Here is a 20,821-nt window from a genome sequence, read left to right as displayed (position 1 = left end):
AGAGGGTAGTGAGGTCTGCACAACGCATCACCGGGAGCAAACTACCTGCCCTCCAGGACACCTACAGCACCCGATGTCACAGGAAGGCCAAAATGATCATCAAGGACAATAACCACCCGAGCCACTGCCTGTTCACCCCGTTATCATCCAGAAGGCGAGGTCAGTACAGGTGCATCAAAGCTGGGACCGAGAGACTGAAAAACAGCTTCTATCTCAAGGCCATCAGACTGCTAAACAGCAATCACTAACTCAGAGAGGCTGCTGCCTACATTGAGACCCAATCACTGGCCACTTTAATAAATGGATCACTAGTCACTTTAAACAATGCACTGTAAATTATGCCCCTTTAATAATGGATACATATCTTACATTACTCATATCATATTTATATACTGTATTTTATACTATCTATTGCACCTTGCCTATGCCGCTTGGCCATCGCTCAACCATATATTTATATATACATATTCTCATTCGCCCCTTTAGATTTGTGTGTATTAGGTAGTTGTTGGGGAATTGTTAGTTTACTGCACTGTCGGAACTAGAAGCACAAGCATTTCGCTGCACTCGCATTAACATCTGCTAACCATGTGTATGTGACCAATACAATTTGATTTGATGTAAGTGCCTTAATGTGTTTGGACACCAGGAAGAGTAGCTGCTGTCTTGACAACAGCTAATGGGGATTGCTAATAAATTGGATCAAACAAATGGCCTTAGTTTACCTGATTGTTAATCCAATTGAAATAGCTAGCTAGCGTAGCTTGGGGATAGCTACAGCTGGGTAGCCTTTCTAGCTAGCTGATATTTCTCTGTCAAATCACAGTTATGGCAAGATACTGTAGCAAGAAGTACCAGTGTCTGGAATGTATTTCATGAAACTCTTTTTCTACAACACCTTGCTACAAAAGTAGCTTGCAAGTTTTATCACATGTAAAGACATGTTACAGTGGAAACGATATCAACAACTGCAAGTTGAATGCCCGGTCTTCAGTCAGCTCAGCTGTCAATACAATTTTCTATAACTGGCTAGTTTTGTCTGGTCTTGTCTCTCCTTATGTCCACTGTTAGATCTTTCCCGGGGGACAAATCCCAGTACTAACATCCCTACAGATGCAGGCTACATGTGGACATTGCCCAAACATGGCCTGATTAAATACATTAATCAACAACAAAAAATGATGTCTGTGTTTGTTTTACAAAGACAAAACATTTTCTGCTGTAAATAGGATTTGCTTACGAAGACAGTATGCCTACTCTTTACCTAGCAAATGGAAATAAGTTATGTGTAGAGCACAAGAAGCATCAACATCTTTGGTCCAACTTCAGCTGTCCCAGAACTAGCATGGCATTCTGTTCTATTTCTATGATCTGGTCTAAAGTTCTGTCTGTCTAACACCACTGACATGTACAGCTCTCTGAGTGAGGTTCTGTCTGTCTAATACCACTGACATGTACAGCTCTCTGGGTGAGGTTCTGTCTGTCTGTCTAGCACCACTGACATGTACAGGTCTCTGGGTGAGGTTCTGTCTGTCTAACACCACTGACATGTACAGCTCTCTGGGTGAGGTTCTGTCTGTCTAGCATCACTGATATGTACAGCTCTCTGGGTGAGGTCCTGTCTGTCTAGCACCACTGACATGTACAGCTCTCTGGGTGAGGTCCTGTCTGTCTAACACCACTGACATGTACAGCTCTCTGGGTGAGGTCCTGTCTGTCTAACACCACTGACATGTACAGCTCTCTGGGTGAGGTTCTGTCTGTCTAACACACTGACATGCACAGCTCTCTGAGTGAGGTTCTGTCTGTCTAACACCACTGACATGCACAGCTCTCTGGGTGAGGTTCTGTCTGTCTAACACCACTGACATGTACAGCTCTCTGAGTGAGGTTTTGTCTATCTAACCACACTGATATGTCTCTTTTTCTCCTCCGAGATACAAACTAATACATACCAACAACAACTTACAGACAAACACAAACATTGACTACATCTCCTCGGACCAGACCTACATGCTCACACCCAATGGTGTAAAGTACTTAAGTAAAAATACTTTAAAGTACTACTTAAGTAGTTTTTTGGGGTACCTGTACTTTACTATTTATATTTTGGACTACTTTTACTTTTACTTCACTATATTCCTTAAGAAAATATTGTACTTTTTACACCATACATTTTCTTTGACATCCAAAAGTACTTGATACATTTTGAATGCTTAGTAGGACAGGAAAATAGTCCACTTCATGCACTTATCAACCGAACATCCCTGGTCATCCCTACTGCCTCTGATCTGGAGGACTCACTAAACAGAGAACATCCCTGGTCATCCCTACTGCCTCTGATCTGGCGGACTCACTAAACAGAGAACATCCCTGGTCATCCCTACTGCATCTGATCTGGTGGACTCACTAAACAGAGAACATCCCTGGTCATCCCTAGTGCCTCTGATCTGGCGGACTCACTAAACAGAGAACATCCCTGGTCATCCCTACTGCCTCTGATCTGGTGGACTCACTAAACAGAGAACATCCCTGGTTGTCCCTACTGCCTCTGATCTGGCGGACTCACTAAACACTTGCTGCATTGTAAATTATGTCTAATGTTGGAATGTGCCTGTGGCTTTCCGTAAATTGCCATCTGGTTTGCTTAATATAAGGAATTTCAAATGATACATACTTTTACTTTTGATACTTAAGTTTATTTTAAACCAAATACTTTTAGACTTACTCAAGTAGAATTTTACTGGGTGACTTTTACTTGAGTCATTTTCTATTAAGGTATCTTTACTTTTACTCAAGCATGACATTTGGGTACTTTTTCCACCACTGCTCACACCCCCATCCCTGACCACACCCCCATCCTTGACCACACCCCCATCCCTGACCACACCCCCATCCCTATGGCTTGCCACTTGGCTTTGTTTTTCTCAGTTGCCAATGCTTTATCAATATTTCAATAATAAATTATTTGATTTTTCCATTGCGTTAATGATGGCGGATTGATTGATTTCCAAGTTCTTAGTATAAGAATTTTGGCCTTTTCATGTACAAAGAAGACCAGAGAAATATTCAACGTTTGCTGTGTTTGGGTAACCTTAACAAACAGCTGAAATAGAACAGCTTGTGGTTATAAAACAAGACAATTTAATTCAAATATCTGGAAATAAGGCCAACTTAAATTACCAACACAGATAAGTCAAATAACAGGAAACAAGGCCAACTTAAATTACCAACAGAGATAAGTCAATAGTATATTTATTATGTTGAGATTGCAACTAATTTCCATCTAATATGTGAGAATGTCATTTCAGTTTGTCATTCCTGACCTCAAAGAGGGCAATATCATGAATCTAGCCCTCACCCACACTTACTCATTAACCATTCAGATGCTGATTTTAGCCCGTTTTAAAAAGGACATTCAACATTAGGTTTCACCTGGCAACAATTGTTTTCAGAAGTACATTTATTGGTTTGATTTTTTCTGTCTCTGTTTGTTTTGGAAACAGTAAGCAGATCACTGATCAACATACAGTACATCTGGAGACGTACACTCAGTTCAGTAACAACTTCATTTGAAAGTGTTCTTCTCCCTCACAATGGCCCGTATTCATAAAACGTCTCAGAGTGCTGATCTAGGATCAGGTCCCCCCTGCCCATGTAATCTTATTCATTATGATGAAAAAGGCTCAACTGATCCGAGAACAGCACTCCTACTATGAGACACTTTGTGAATGTACTGTATCTCACACACAGAAAGCAACACATGTTCACCAATATCAAATAGAAAATAAGAATAACAGCCATAATGAGGACAATAAACTTAGACTATTACAAGAACAATAAATATGATTTTGATTTAAGTGCTGGTAGGATGGTGAAATGGGAAAGATTTGTCGACGTTAAGGGTGAGTGATTGCATTACACACAGCCAATGCAAGGATTTCCCAGACATTATGGGAACGTTCATAGGATAACCAATCAGAACAAACTGTTCACGTACTGTACAGTATCTCAGGGCGCTGCTCTAAGAATACGACGACAGACTCTGTGATGAAACACATAACTGGGGCCTTGGTTTTAACCATCCTTGTGGATATGCCCATTTAATAAATGAAACCATTTTCATTTTCTAAACAATGAATCATGTTCTTACAGCAGCCTGTCACTGTCTATGACTCCATTACCCAGAGTGCATCTCTTCTCTAATTCTGAGGTACTCTGTTGTCTTTTCACCATCCCTGCCTGTCTGCCTCCATAGGTCCTGACCTGTACCCACATCCACTGTGGTGTGGTAGGACTCTCCTCTACTTAAAGCCATCCTCATGGTCTTCAGTACCAGACACATTCTTTCCTCATCCCTCCATACTTTCTCCCCTCTGTTCTATCTGTTTCGTCATCTCTCCATCCCTCTGTCCTGGGCTTGTCTGTCTGTCGTTCCCTCCTCCATGGCCCGAGGGGGTTATCTATGGAGCTCTCCAGAGTCATTGGGACCCTTTGGGGACGTATAGGGGGGTAGGGAGGTGGGCCGGGGGCCTGAGGCCTTGCCATTGTCCTGCTCTTCCTCTCCCTCCACTCCTACTCCTCTTTCTCCTCCTCCTCTTCCCTCTGTTCTGTCAGTCTCCTCGGAACCACCCCGCCCGTCCTCGCTGGACTCGGCGACGTCTGATCCCTCAGACTCATAGATAAGCTCCCCGTTGTGGTACTCAGTCCCTTCCACCCCATCGCTGTCCCTCTCCTCCCCCGCCTCCCCCTCCCCTGCATTGCTCATCTGGGTGGTGCTGTTGTGGTGCTTGACGTGGTAGCGCTGGTTCTGGAAGAACTTGACCAGGGTGTGCTTGGGAAGGTCCAGCTGGGCTGACAGGGTGTGGATAGCCTCCTGGTCAGGGTAGAGGCCCACGTCACCGATGAAGCTCTGCAGGATGGCCAGAGCCTCCAGGGAGATCCGGGTACGCGACCGCAGCTTTTTGGACCCACCACTGGAGCTGCCACTCACGCTGCTGTTGTCCTTGCCTCGAGTCCCATCCGAGTTGTGGCCCCTGGGGCCAGGCGTGGGAGTGGGGAGAGGGGATGGGTCCCGCATGGGAGATGGGGATGGGGCCTTCCTTGGAGGTAAGGGCTGCCTGTGCAGTGCCTGTGGAGAAAAAGAGGAGGTGTCATGTTGAATCCCATCAGAGCAGACTATTAACATAGGAAATCAGTCCAAATTCTCTAAGTAATAATCAGTCCACATACTCTAAGTAATAATCAGTCCATACTCTAAGTAATAATCAGTCCACATTCTCCAGGTAATAATCAGTCCACATTCTCTAAGTAATAATCAGTCCATACTCTAAGTAATAATCAGTCCACATTCTCTAGGTAATAATCAGTCCACATTCTCTAAGTAATAATCAGTCCATACTCTAAGTAATAATCAGTCCACATTCTCTAGGTAATAATCAGTCCACATTCTCTAAGTAATAATCAGTCCATTCTCTAAGTAATAATCAGTCCATACTCTAAGTAATAATCAGTCCATTCTCTAAGTAATAATCAGTCCATTCTCTAAGTAATAATCAGTCCATCCTCTAAGTAATAATCAGTCCATACTCTAAGTAATAATCAGTCCATTCTCTAAGTAATAATCAGTCCATACTCTAGGTAATAATCAGTTCATACTCTAAGTAATAATCAGTCTATTCTCTAAGTAATAATCAGTCCATTCTCTAAGTAATAATCAGTCCATTCTCTAAGTAATAATCAGTTCATACTCTAAGTAATAATCAGTCCATTCTCTAGGTAATAATCAGTTCATACTCTAAGTAATAATCAGTCCATTCTCTAAGTAATAATCAGTCCATTCTCTAAGTAATAATCAGTCCATTCTCTAAGTAATAATCAGTCTATTCTCTAAGTAATAATCAGTCCATTCTCTAGGTAATAATCAGTTCATACTCTAAGTAATAATCAGTCTATTCTCTAAGTAATAATCAGTCCATTCTCTAGGTAATAATCAGTTCATACTCTAAGTAATAATCAGTCTATTCTCTAAGTAATAATCAGTCCATTCTCTAGGTAATAATCAGTCCATTCTCTAAGTAATAATCAGTCCATTCTCTAGGTAATAATCAGTTCATACTCTAAGTAATAATCAGTTCATACTCTAAGTAATAATCAGTCCATTCTCTAAGTAATAATCAGTCCACATACTTTAAGTAATAATCAGTCCATTCTCTAGGTAATAATCAGTTCATACTCTAAGTAATAATCAGTCTATTCTCTAAGTAATAATCAGTCCGTTCTCTAGGTAATAATCAGTCCATTCTCTAAGTAATAATCAGTCTATTCTCTAAGTAATAATCAGTCCATTCTTTAGGTAATAATTAGTTCATAATCTAAGTAATAATCAGTTCATACTCTAAGTAATAATCAGTCCATTCTCTAAGTAATAATCAGTCCACATACTTTAAGTAATAATCAGTCCATTCTCTAAGTAATAATCAGTCCATACTCTAAGTAATAATCAGTCCATTCTCTAAGTAATAATCAGTCCATTCTCTAAGTAATAATCAGTCCATACTCTAGGTAATAATCAGTTCATACTCTAAGTAATAATCAGTCTATTCTCTAAGTAATAATCAGTCCATTCTCTAAGTAATAATCAGTCCATTCTCTAAGTAATAATCAGTTCATACTCTAAGTAATAATCAGTCCATTCTCTAGGTAATAATCAGTTCATAGTCTAAGTAATAATCAGTCCATTCTCTAAGTAATAATCAGTCCATTCTCTAAGTAATAATCAGTCCATACTCTAAGTAATAATCAGTCTACTCTCTAAGTAATAATCAGTCCATTCTCTAGGTAATAATCAGTTCATACTCTAAGTAATAATCAGTCTATTCTCTAAGTAATAATCAGTCCATTCTCTAGGTAATAATCAGTTCATACTCTAAGTAATAATCAGTCTATTCTCTAAGTAATAATCAGTCCATTCTCTAGGTAATAATCAGTCCATTCTCTAAGTAATAATCAGTCCATTCTCTAGGTAATAATCAGTTCATACTCTAAGTAATAATCAGTTCATACTCTAAGTAATAATCAGTCCATTCTCTAAGTAATAATCAGTCCACATACTTTAAGTAATAATCAGTCCATTCTCTAGGTAATAATCAGTTCATACTCTAAGTAATAATCAGTCTATTCTCTAAGTAATAATCAGTCCGTTCTCTAGGTAATAATCAGTCCATTCTCTAAGTAATAATCAGTCTATTCTCTAAGTAATAATCAGTCCATTCTCTAGGTAATAATTAGTTCATAATCTAAGTAATAATCAGTTCATACTTTAAGTAATAATCAGTCCATTCTCTAAGTAATAATCAGTCCACATACTTTAAGTAATAATCAGTCCATTCTCTAAGTAATAATCAGTCCATACTCTAAGTAATAATCAGTCCATTCTCTAAGTAATAATCAGTCCATTCTCTAAGTAATAATCAGTCCATTCTCTAAGTAATAATCAGTCCATACTCTAAGTAATAATCAGTTCATACTCTAAGTAATAATCAGTCCATTCTCTAAGTAATAATCAGTCCATTCTCTAAGTAATAATCAGTCCATCCTCTAAGTAATAATCAGTCCATTCTCTAAGTAATAATCAGTCCATCCTCTAAGTAATAATCAGTCCATACTCTAAGCAAAAATCAATCTATTCTCTAAGTAATAATCAGTCCATACTCTAAGCAATAATCAGTCTATTCTCTAAGTAATAATCAGTCCATACTCTAAGTAATAATCAGTCCATTCTCTAAGTAATAATCAGTTCATACTCTAAGTAATAATCAGTCCTTTCTCTAAGTAATAATCAGTCCATTCTCTAAGTAATAATCAGTCCATACTCTAAGTAATAATCAGTCTACTCTCTAAGTAATAATCAGTCCATTCTCTAGGTAATAATCAGTTCATACTCTAAGTAATAATCAGTCCATTCTCTAAGTAATAATCAGTCCATTCTCTAAGTAATAATCAGTCCATACTCTAAGTAATAATCAATCCATTCTCTAAGTAATAATCAGTCCATTCTCTAAGTAATAATCAGTCCATACTCTAAGTAATAATCAGTTCATACTCTAAGTAATAATCAGTCCATTCTCTAAGTAATAATCAGTCCATTCTCTAAGTAATAATCAGTCCATCCTCTAAGTAATAATCAGTCCATTCTCTAAGTAATAATCAGTCCACATACTTTAAGTAATAATCAGTCCACATTCTCTAAGTAATAATCAGTTCATACTCTAAGTAATAATCAGTCCATTCTCTAAGTAATAATCAGTCCATCCTCTAAGTAATAATCAGTCCATACACTAAGCAATAATCAGTCTATTCTCTAAGTAATAATCAGTCCATACTCTAAGTAATAATCAGTCCATTCTCTAAGTAATAATCAGTCCATTCTCTAAGTAATAATCAGTCCATTCTCTAAGTAATAATCAGTCCATTCTCTAAGTAATAATCAGTCCATACTCTAAGCAATAATCAGTCTATTCTCTAAGTAATAATCAGTCCATACTCTAAGTAATAATCAGTCCATTCTCTAAGTAATAATCAGTCCATTCTCTAAGTAATAATCAGTTCATACTCTAAGTAATAATCAGTCCATTCTCTAAGTAATAATCAGTCCATCCTCTAAGTAATAATCAGTCCATACACTAAGCAATAATCAGTCTATTCTCTAAGTAATAATCAGTCCATACTCTAAGTAATAATCAGTCCATTCTCTAAGTAATAATCAGTCCATTCTCTAAGTAATAATCAGTCCATTCTCTAAGTAATAATCAGTCCATTCTCTAAGTAATAATCAGTCCATACTCTAAGCAATAATCAGTCTATTCTCTAAGTAATAATCAGTCCATTCTCTAAGTAATAATCAGTCCATTCTCTAAGTAATAATCAGTCCATACTCTAAGTAATAATCAGTACATTCTCTAAGTAATAATCAGTCCATTCTCTAAGTAATAATCAGTTCATACTCTAAGTAATAATCAGTCCATTCTCTAAGTAATAATCAGTCCATTCTCTAAGTAATAATCAGTCCATTCTCTAAGTAATAATCAGTCCATTCTCTAAGTAATAATCAGTCCATACTCTAAGTAATAATCAGTCTATTCTCTAAGTAATAATCAGTCGATTCTCTAAGTAATAATCAGTCTATTCTCTAAGTAATAATCAGTCCATTCTCTAAGTAATAATCAGTTCATTCTCTAAGTAATAATCAGTCCATACTCTAAGTAATAATCAGTCCATTCTCTAGGTAATAATCAGTCCATTCTCTAACTCTAAGTCTGACAACACATATATGCACATTCATATAATAAACTGAAAAACTCAACAACAACAGAGACAGTAGAAGAAGTTCACTTAAACATAGGATACACTTCCCCCTTAGTGGTAACTTATTTCATTGACTTTCTAGGGGGTTAGTTGTACTGTAACAGAGAGTTCCCTAGAAGCTCATAAACAACAGCAGCAGCAGAGAGTAGTTCCCTAAGGAATAGGATAGACTCCCCCCTTTTAGTGGCAGCTCATTAACATCCTAGGGGGTTAGTTGGAACGTGTGGTACTGGAGCTGAGATCCCATTGACCAGACAGAGAGGTCCCAGTCCCAGGCCCATCACACTCCCCTCTCCTGGGGCTATTAGAAGGGCGGGGTGCCTGAACGCCCAAACACTGGAATGCTGCGCCCATAAATCTGTGGTCCGGGGAAATTAAAGGACCTAAATAAAGATAATAGTAATTATTTTTTTCCCCCTTCAATAGTAACATGGTATGTTTCAAATAATATTGAGGTTAGGCCAGACCATGGAGTATTTCTAAATGCTCTTTGGTGGGTTGGTGAGAGAAGGCCTTTTGGTCTTCAGGAAATGTCTGGGCTAGTTGTTTTATGCCTCCATGTCTATTTCTGATGTCATAAAGGGGCAATCTGAAGTTTCGGTAACAAGCTGAGGGATGGGGCTGTAGAAATGTTACCACTCTGAAATTCATAGAGAGAGAACTATGGACCATCCATGATATCAAAATTATAGTTTTAACCATGTTTTGAGGCGATACAATGTTTGTTTACAATTCCATTGTTTAAAAACATTGGAGTAAAACAAGCTTATATTCTGGGTTCTGATGGGGTACAACAGTTGAACTGAGCTCATGAGGCATTTCTAAGTTATATTCTTCAAGAATCAGTGGGTAAATATCATTGATTTAAAAGTTTTTAAAAATGTATGTAGCAACTGCAGATTGCCCCTTTAAAGGAGACTGACTGGAAGTGGATGACTTCGTGTAAGGAACAGGTGGTGGGATAGAGAGAGAGAATTGTAGTTTTTTTACCCCCAAATAAAACTTCCCAGGCATCCCACCACTGTCCTTGAAACCCTTTAACAATCAATCCAGTCATTCCTTCTATAACTCTAAATCCAACCCATTTAAGAGAACACACAACATCACTAAAATATCATAACTCTAAATCCAACCCAACAACAGAACACACAACATCACTAAAATATCTCTGGTTCTTTCGTTCTCTGTTGTCATTATGGATGCAACACTCTGGAGGAAATGAGTCTCATCAAGAAAAGTAAATCATCTGTGAGGAGAGGATGAAAGAATGATAGAGACCCTGAATAATGTATCTGTCCTGGTTAGGGAGGGTCCTCCTCGGGGTACAGACAGACCATGAATAATGTAGCTGTCCTGGTTAGGGAGGGTCCTCCTCGGGGTACAGACAGACCCTGAATAATGTAGCTGTCCTGGTTAGGGAGGGTCCTCCTCGGGGTACAGACAGACCCTGAATAATGTATCTGTCCTTGTTAGGGAGGGTCTTCCTCGGGGTACAGACAGACCCTGAATAATGTATCTGTCCTGGTTAGGGAGGGTCCTCCTCGGGGTACAGACAGACCCTGAATAATGTAGCTGTCCTGGTTAGGGAGGGTCCTCCTCGGGTTTCAGACAGACCCTGAATAATGTATCTGTCCTGGTTAGGGAGGGTCCTCCTCGGCGTACAGACAGACCCTGAATAATGTAGCTGTCCTGGTTAGGGAGGGTCCTCCTCGGGGTACAGACAGACCCTGAATAATGTAGCTGTCCTGGTTAGGGAGGGTCCTCCTCGGGGTACAGACAGACCCTGAATAATGTATCTGTCCTGGTTAGGGAGGGTCCTCCTCGGGGTACAGACAGACCCTGAATAATGTAGCTGTCCTGGTTAGGGAGGGTCCTCCTCGGGGTACAGACCCTGAATAATGTATCTGTCCTGGTTAGGGAGGGTTCTCCTCGGGGTACAGACAGACCCTGAATAATGTAGCTGTCCTGGTTATGGAGGGTCCTCCTCGGGGTACAGACAGACCCTGAATAATGTAGCTGTCCTGGTTAGGGAGGGTCCTCCTCGGGGTACAGACAGACCCTGAATAATGTATCTGTCCTGGTTAGGGAGGGTCCTCCTCGGGGTACAGACAGACCCTGAATAATGTAGCTGTCCTGGTTAGGGAGGGTCCTCCTCGGGGTACAGACAGACCCTGAATAATGTATCTGTCCTGGTTAGGGAGGGTCCTCCTCGGGGTACAGACAGACCCTGAATAATGTATCTCTCCTGGTTAGGGAGGGTCCTCCTCGGGGTACAGACAGACCCTGAATAATGTAGCTGTCCTGGTTAGGGAGGGTCCTACTCGGGGTACAGACAGACCCTGAATAATGTAGCTGTCCTGGTTAGGGAGGGACCTCCTCGGGGTACAGACAGACCCTGAATAATGTATCTGTCCTGGTTAGGGAGGGTCCTCCTCGGGGTACAGACAGACCCCGAATAATGTATCTGTCCTGGTTAGGGAGGGTCCTCCTCGGGGTACAGACAGACCCTCCTCTCCTCCCTTTCTGCATCCTTTGATTCTCTATGTCCCCTATCCTCCAGGCTGGCTCGATCCTCCCCTCCTGCTCCATGGCTCGACGACTCATTGCGAGCTCACAGAACAGGGCTCCGGGCAGCCGAGCGGAAATGGAGGAAAACTCGCCTCCCTGCGGACCTGGCATCCTTTCACTCCCTCCTCTCTACATTTTCCTCTTCTGTCTCTGCTGCTAAAGCCACTTTCTACCACTCTAAATTCCAAGCATCTGCCTCTAACCCTAGGAAGCTCTTTGCCACCTTCTCCTCCCTCCTGAATCCTCCTCCCCCTCCCCCCCCTCCTCCCTCTCTGCGGATGACTTCGTCAACCATTTTGAAAAGAAGGTCGACGACATCCGAGCCTCGTTTGCTAAGTCAAACGACACCGCTGGTCCTGCTCACACTGCCCTACCCTGTGCTTTGACCTCTTTCTCCCCTCTCTCTCCAGATGAAATCTCGCGTCTTGTGACGGCCGGCCGCCCAACAACCTGTCCGCTTGACCCTATCCCCTCCTCTCTTCTCCAGACCATTTCCGGAGACCTTCTCCCTTACCTCACCTCGCTCATCAACTCATCCTTGACCGCTGGCTACATCCCTCCTGTCTTCAAGAGAGCGAGAGTTGCACCCCTTCTGAAAAAACCTACACTCGATCCCTCCGATGTCAACAACTACAGACCAGTATCCCTTCTTTCTTTTCTCTCCAAAACTCTTGAACGTGCCGTCCTTGGCCAGCTCTCCTGCTATCTCTCTCAGAATGACCTTCTCGATCCAAATCAGTCAGGTTTCAAGACTGGTCATTCAACTGAGACTGCTCTTCTCTGTGTCACGGAGGCTCTCCGCACTGCTAAAGCTAACTCTCTCTCCTATGCTCTCATCCTCCTAGACCTATCTGCTTGTTTTGATATGGAGAACCACTCGATCCTCCTCTCCACCCTCTCCGAGTTGGGCATCCCCGGCGCGGCCCACGCTTGGATTGCGTCCTACCTGACAGGTCGCTCCTACCAGGTGGCGTGGTCGAGAATCTGTCTCCGCACCACGTGCTCTCACCACTGGTGTCCCCCAGGGCTCTGTTCTAGGCCCTCTCCTATTCTCGCTATACACCAAGTCACTTGGCTCTGTCATATCCTCACATGGTCTCTCCTACCATTGCTATGCAGACGACAAACAATTAATCTTCTCCTTTCCCCCTTCTGATAACCAGGCGGCGAATCGCATCTCTGCATGTCTGGCAGACATATCAGTGTGGATGACGGATCACCACCTCAAGCTGAACCTCGGCAAGACGGAGCTGCTCTTCCTCCCGGGGAAGGACTGCCCGTTCCATGATCTCGCCATCACGGTTGACAACTCCATTGTGTCCTCCTCCCAGAGTGCTAAGAACCTTGGAGTGACCCTGGACAACACCCTGTCGTTCTCTACTAACATCAAGGCAGTGACCCGATCCTGTAGGTTCATGCTCTACAACATTCGCAGAGTACGACCCTGCCTCACACAGGAAGCGGCGCAGGTCCTAATCCAGGCACTTGTCATCTCCCGTCTGGATTACTGCAACTCGCTGTTGGCTGGGCTCCCTGCCTGTGCCATTAAACCCCTACAACTCATCCAGAACGCCGCAGCCCGTCTGGTGTTCAACCTTCCCAAGTTCTCTCACGTCACCCCGCTCCTCCGCTCTCTCCACTGGCTTCCTGTTGAAGCTCGCATCCGCTACAAGACCATGGTGCTTGCCTATGGAGCTGTGAAGGGAACGGCACCTCCGTACCTTCAGGCTCTGATCAGGCCCTACACCCAGACAAGGGCACTGCGTTCATCCACCTCTGGCCTGCTCGCCTCCCTACCTCTGAGGAAGCACAGTTCCCGCTCAGCCCAGTCAAAACTGTTCGCTGCTCTGGCACCCCAATGGTGGAACAAGCTCCCTCACGACGCCAGGACAGCGGAGTCAATCACCACCTTCCGGAGACACCTGAAACCCCACCTCTTTAAGGAATACCTAGGATAGGATAAAGTAATCCTTCTAACCCCCCCCCCCTCCAAAGATTTAGATGCACTATTGTAAAGTGTTTGTTCCACTGGATATCATAAGGTGAATCCACCAATTTGTAAGTCGCTCTGGATAAGAGCGTCTGCTAAATGACTTAAATGTAATGTAAATTAATAATGTATCTGTCCTGGTTAGGGAGGGTCCTCCTCGGGGTACAGACAGACCCTGAATAATGTATCTGTCCTGGTTAGGGAGGGTCCTCCTCAGGGTACAGACAGACCCTGAATAATGTATCTGTCCTGGTTAGGGAGGGTCCTCCTCGGGGTACAGACAGACCCTGAATAATGTAGCTGTCCTGGTTAGGGAGGGTCCTCCTCGGGGTACAGACAGACCCTGAATAATGTAGCTGTCCTGGTTAGGGAGGGTCCTCCTCAGGGTACAGACAGACCCTGAATAATGTAGCTGTCCTGGTTAGGGAGGGTCCTCCTCGGGGTACAGACAGACCCTGAATAATGTAGCTGTCCTGGTTAGGGAGGGTCTTCCTCGGGGTACAGACAGACCCTGAATAATGTAGCTGTCCTGGTTAGGGAGGGTCCTCCTCGGGGTACAGACAGACCCTGAATAATGTATCTGTCCTGGTTAGGGAGGGTCCTCCTCGGGGTACAGACAGACCCTGAATAATGTAGCTGTCCTGGTTAGGGAGGGTCCTCCTCGGGGTACAGACAAACCCTGAATAATGTAGCTGTCCTGGTTAGGGAGGGTCCTCCTCGGGGTACAGGCTCTCTGAGACCCTGATAACATACTAATTAATATGTCATGATTAGAAGTCAGCTTTCTGCATGACTTCACCTCCACTTTAAAACCAGAGAGGGCTGTTATGAGTTATTAATTGTCTGTATGTTTGCGAGTGAGAGTGTGTGTGTGTGTGTGTGTGTGTGTGTGTGTGTGTGTGTGTGTGTGTGTGTGTGTGTGTGTGTGTGTGTGTGTGTGTGTGTGTGTGTGTGTGTGTGTGTGTGTGTGTGTGTGTGGCACAGCTGGGACACATGTGTGGTGCGTGGTGGAGCCTGGGGGTGTGTGGAAGGGTACAGTACAGACATGGTGGGGGTCCGGGGCAGAGGGAGGGAGGGCCCATGGGGATAAGAGCAAAGCATCCAGAATGACAGCAGCAGCAGCAAGCAGCCCCATGTAGTGCTGAGATAGACACATCTACAGGACCACCCAGTCTGCCTGGAGCTACCAGTGTGTACCAAAGAATAATATCTACCATTTTACAGGATCTTTATGGTGCCTACAGACAGATCAACATCACCATTCTCTCTCTTATCCATTCATCAACTGTCTAACTCTGTCTGTCTGTCTGTCTGTCTGTCTGTCTCTCTCTCTCTCACACACACACTCTCTGTCTCTCACTCTCACTCTCTCTCTCTGTCTGTCTGTCTGTCTGTCTGTCTGTCTGTCTGTCTGTCTGTCTGTCTGTCTGTCTGTCTGTCTGTCTGTCTGTCTGTCTGTCTGTCTGTCTGTCTGTCTGTCTGTCTGTCTGTCTGTCTGTCTGTCTGTCTGTCTGTCTGTCTGTCTGTCTGTCTGTCTGTCTATCTATCTGTCACTCTCATCTTGGTCTCTCTGTCTGTCTCTCTGTCTATCTCTCTCTCTCCCTGTTTCTCTCTCTCCCTTGTTCTCTCTCGCCATTACCTTATGGATCTACTTCTCCTACCATCCACTCCCTCTCTCCTTCCCCTTTCCTGCTCCCCTCCCTCTCCCTCTCTCCTTCCCCTTTCCTGCTTCCCCTCCCTCTCTCCTCGCTAGGCGCCATTAGTGAAGATGAGGCTTGTATTTTTAGCAGATTTATGTCCCTGCTTTGGTCCCAGACATTCTAGGAGAGCAGTGAAGGAATGTGTTCATGGTGTGACCACAACATCCTTCCCAAGATGCTTATTTATTAAAAGAAGAAAGAGAGAGAGAATAGAAAGATGGACTGGTTTAGGCCCTTTCACGCAAGTGTCCTTCTAACATACAACAACCTTATGGTTAAACTGAACGGCACACTACATACACTTTTACTTCTGGTAAACTGTAAGTCCTTCACATCTGTCTACAATTGTTTTGAGGGACTGAGGCGAAGAGTCTTTGCTTTTTGTGGGCACACTCTATGTTTGTAGTTTCAGCTGCAATTGTGTCCAGTATGTAATTCATGGGGGGGTCCAAGCCGTATACCGGTGAGGTATTTGTCAGGGGTGACCCCTCTCCCCTCGGGCCTCTCACCTGTGGTTCTGGAGACATGTGGAGGACAGTGGAGTCTCTCACCTGTGGTTCTGGAGACATGTGGAGGACAGTGGAGTCTCTCACCTGTGGTTCTGGAGACATGTGGAGGACAGTGGAGTCTCTCACCTGTGGTTCTGGAGACATGTGGAGGACAGTGTGAAGCCTCTCACTGTAGTGGTGCTTGGACTCCTCTTCATACACCATGTCCCTCTCAGCCTGGGACAGGGTCAGAAACCTTCTAATGGTACACAGGTTCTCCCACAGAGTCCGGTTGTCTGGGTTGGGGTTCTCCTTCCAACGCAGCAGCTCACACAGCCAGCCCTGACAGAGAGGGAGGGATGACGGGTCATCTTAACATACAGCACCAGAGTGATAGAGGAAATGGAGAAAGAGAGAAAGGACAAGGAGATGTAGAGGGGTAGAGACATGAAAGAACAGGTTGGGGCAAAACGAGCGAAAGACAAGTTCCAGATGAAAATGATTTGGAGCTGTAAGAGAGAGAGAGATGTGATTATCTCCGCTAGACTGGCCCAGGCACTGACACCAGCTGTTGTTTGTTCACAGCCTCCTCCAGCACCGAGTGTTCATAACCTGATCAGGACTCCTTCTCTACCTCCCTCCCTCCATCTCTCCGGAGAGGGCCATGGCCAGATGCAGCCAGATGGGGTCACTGAGCCATGACCCCTCACTGAGAGCCAGGCCTGTAGGAGACCCTACCCCCAAGACCAGCAGTGGCGCACATACAGACACACAAACATCTATCTCACACGTGTTTACACACACCACACTAGCGTGCGCGAAAACACACACAACCCATTTATTTCTATTCTATAACACACTTCTTAGATGGTCCAATCTAAAACCACCCAGAACAACAGCAGTCTATTTATGTCTTCCTCAAGAATCCTCACGTGACTTATTCCTGCCTTAATCATGTGATCTCTCTGTACAACCCTCAGACCAGCCGTGATCATGTGATCTCTCAGTACAACCCTCAGACCAGCCGTGATCATGTGATCTCTCTGTACAACCCTCAGACCAGCCGTGATCATGTGATCTCTCTGTACAACCCTCAGACCAGCCGTGATCATGTGATCTCTCTGTACAACCCTCAGACCAGCCGTGATAATGTGATCTCTCTGTACAACCCTCAGACCAGCCGTGCTCATGTGATCTCTCAGTACAACCCTCAGACCAGCCGTGATCATGTAATCTCTCTGTGACAACCCTCAGACCAGCCGTGATCATGTGATCTCTCTGTACAACCCTCAGACCAGCCGTGATCATGTGATCTCTCTGTACAACCCTCAGACCAGCCGTGATCATGTGATCTCTCTGTACAACCCTCAGACCAGCCGTGATCATGTGATCTCTCTGTACAACCCTCAGACCAAAAGACTTCACAGGTCAAACCATTCTCTCTCATCAAAAACCAGTCATACAAAGACAGCGAACCAAATATGAATCCCCATCTGTCTCTGTCTCTGACCCAAACCGAGAGGATGGGTTCTGATGAGCTGTACACAGACATCATAACATATCCCAAGCACCCCTCTCCTAGGTGGCCATTTCCAGTGGCTTCTAGATGGCTATCTTTATATTAGTATTTTTTTATTTTTTTTATTAACTTTATTTAACTAGGCAAGTCAGTTAAGAACAAATTCTTATTTACAATGATGGCCTACAAAAAGGCAAATGACCTCCTTTGGGGACGGGGGCTGGGATTAAAAATAAAAAATAACATATAAATATGGGTGAAAACACACATCACGATAAGAGAGACAACACAACACTACATAAAGAGAGACCTAAGACAACAACATAGCAAGGCAGCAACACATGACAACACAGCATAGTAGCAACACAACAACAACATGGTAGCAACACAACATGGCAACAACATGTTAGCAAAACAGCATGGTAGCAGCACAAAACATGGTACAAGCATTATTGTGCACAGACAACAGCACAAAGGGCAAGAAGGTAGAGAAAACAATACATCACGCAAAGCAGCCACAACTGTCAGTAAGAGTGTCCATGATTGAGTCTTTGAATGAAGAGATGGAGATAAAACTGTCCAGTTTGAGTGTTTGTTGCAGCTCGTTCCAGTTGCTAGCTGCAGCAAACTGAAAAGAGGAGCGACCCAGGGATGTGTGTGCTTTGGGGACCTTTAACAGAATGTGACTGGCAGAACGGGTGTTGTATGTGGAGGATGAGGGCTGCAGTAGATATCTCACATAGGGGAGAGTGAGGCCTAAGAGGATTTTAAAAATAAGCATCAACCAGTGGGTCTTGCGACGGGTATACAGAGACGACCAGTTTACAGAGGAGTATAGAGTGCAGTGATGTGTCCTATAAGGAGCATTGGTGGCAAATCTGATGGCCGAATGGTAAAGAACATCTAGCTGCTTGAGAGCACCCTTACCTGCTGATCTATAAATTATGTCTCCGTAATCAAGCATGGGTAGGATGGTCATCTGAGTCAGGGTTAGTTTGGCAGCTGGGGTGAAAGAGGAGCGATTACGATAGAGGAAACCAAGTCTAGATGTAACTTTGGCCTGCAGCTTTGATATGTGCTGAGAGAAGGACAGTGTACCGTCTAGCCATACTCCCAAGTACTTGTATGAAGTGACTACCTCAAGCTCTAAACCCTCAGAGGTCGTCTCCAGTGGATCCCTCTCCTACATGGCTATCTCCAGTGGATCCCTCTCCTAGATGGCTATCTCCAGTGTCTCCCTCTCCTAGATGGCTATCTCCAGTGTCTCCCTCTCCTAGATGGCTATCTCCAGTGGATCCCTCTCCTAGATGGCTATCTCCAGTGGATCCCTCTCCTAGATGGCTATCTCCAGTGGATCCCTCTCCTAGATGGCTATCTCCAGTGGATCCCTCTCCTAGATGGCTATCTCCAGTGGATCCCTCTCCTAGATGGCTATCTCCAGTGGATCCCTCTCCTAGATGGCTATCTCCAGTGGATCCCTCTCCTAGATGGCTATCTCCAGTGTCTCCCTCTCCTAAATGGCTATCTCCAGTGTCTCCCTCTCCTAGATGGCTATCTCCAGTGTCTCCCTCTCCTAGATGGCTATCTCCAGTGGATCCCTCTCCTAGATGGCTATCTCCAGTGGATCCCTCTCCTAGATGGCTATCTCCAGTGGATCCCTCTCCTAGATGGCTATCTCCAGTGGATCCCTCTCCTAGATGGCTATCTCCAGTGGATCCCTCTCCTAGATGGCTATCTCCAGTGGATCCCTCTCCTAGATGGCTATCTCCAGTGACTCCCTCTCCTAGATTGCTATCTCCAGTGGATCCCTCTCCTAGATTGCTATCTCCAGTGACTCCCTCTCCTAGATTGCTATCTCCAGTGGATCCTTCTCCTAGATGGCTATCTCCAGTGGATCCCTCTCCTAGATGGCTATCTCCAGTGGCTCCTTCTCCTAGATGGCTATCTCCAGTGTTTCCCTCTCCTAGATGGCTATCTCCAGTGGATCCCTCTCCTAGATGGCTATCTCCAGTGGATCCCTCTCCTAGATTGCTATCTCCAGTGACTCCCTCTCCTAGATGGCTATCTATAGTGGCTCCTTCTCCTAGATGGCTATCTCCAGTGGATCCCTCTCCTAGACGGCTATCTCCAGTGTCTCCCTCTCGTAGATGGCTATCTCCAGTGTCTCCTTCTCCTAGATGGCTATCTCCAGTGTCTCCCTCTCCTAGATGGCTATCTCCAGTGACTCCCTCTCCTAGATGGCTATCTCCAGTGGATCCCTCTCCTAGATGGCCATCTCCAGTGGATCCCTCTCCTAGATGGCTATCTCCAGTGTCTCCCTCTCGTAGATGGCTATCTCCAGTGTCTCCTTCTCCTAGATGGCTATCTCCAGTGTCTCCCTCTCCTAGATGGCTATCTCCAGTGACTCCCTCTCCTAGATGGCTATCTCCAGTGGATCCCTCTCCTAGATGGCTATCTCCAGTGGATCCCTCTCCTAGATGGCCATCTCCAGTGGATCCCTCTCCTTCATGTACCACCACATACCGCATGCTCTGTCCCTCTAACATAAACAGACGCGGAGGACTCAGGAGGGCAGGCATTTGGAGTGTCTTTGATGAGGTCCCACAGTGTAACCCAGCACACACATGCTCACAGACACACATAAACACACAAACACACACACACACACACACACACACACACACACACACACACACACACACACACACACACACACACACACACACACACACACACACACACACACACACACACACACACACACACACACACAAACACCAATGTATTTGTTGAAGAACCCACAGCCGTAACCCAGGACACACACATTCATACAGTAAGCACACACACACACACACACACACACACACACACACACACACACACACACACACACACACACACACACACACACACACACACGTATGCCATATCCTTTGGCTGGCGTGACAGACGTTTATTTTATCTCTACCCGGCCCTGGACGCCCACATTGTTTATCTGCCCACGGAGACATGATGGTACGCCTCACCTCGGGCGCTGACAATCAGATACCACAGCCTGTGGTACCAAACAACCAGCGCATGCTTGACATCCCCGCCCACATACCCCGATATGTGATCTTACCTCCCATCAAATCCACCACAGTTCATCAATCCAGTAGAAATAACATTCTCCATTGTGTGGGAGATTGTG

At 44.4% G+C, this 20,821-nt stretch overlaps 1 protein-coding gene across 2 annotated transcripts in view; it reads right to left on the bottom strand.

Moving 5' to 3' along the window:
- Window positions 1-3,239: 3,239 nt before the first annotated feature.
- Window positions 3,240-20,821, bottom strand: part of LOC106575825 (DNA-binding protein SATB2) — a 54,999-nt gene continuing 37,417 nt past the window's right edge. For both annotated transcript variants that reach the window (XM_045699352.1, XM_045699351.1), the window contains 2 exons: window positions 16,260-16,454; window positions 3,240-5,131 (listed from right to left, as the gene is read on the bottom strand). In XM_045699352.1, the coding sequence (XP_045555308.1) occupies window positions 4,460-5,131; window positions 16,260-16,454 (867 nt within the window). In that variant the 3' untranslated portion in view covers window positions 3,240-4,459. The remainder of the gene's footprint in view (window positions 5,132-16,259; window positions 16,455-20,821) is intronic.

The sequence above is a fragment of the Salmo salar genome, chromosome ssa17 (genome assembly GCF_905237065.1).
Source record: "Salmo salar chromosome ssa17, Ssal_v3.1, whole genome shotgun sequence".
NCBI classification, from domain to species: domain Eukaryota; kingdom Metazoa; phylum Chordata; class Actinopteri; order Salmoniformes; family Salmonidae; genus Salmo; species Salmo salar.
Note: the sequence above shows the minus strand (reverse complement) of the source record. Positions and strands in the feature narration are given on the sequence as shown.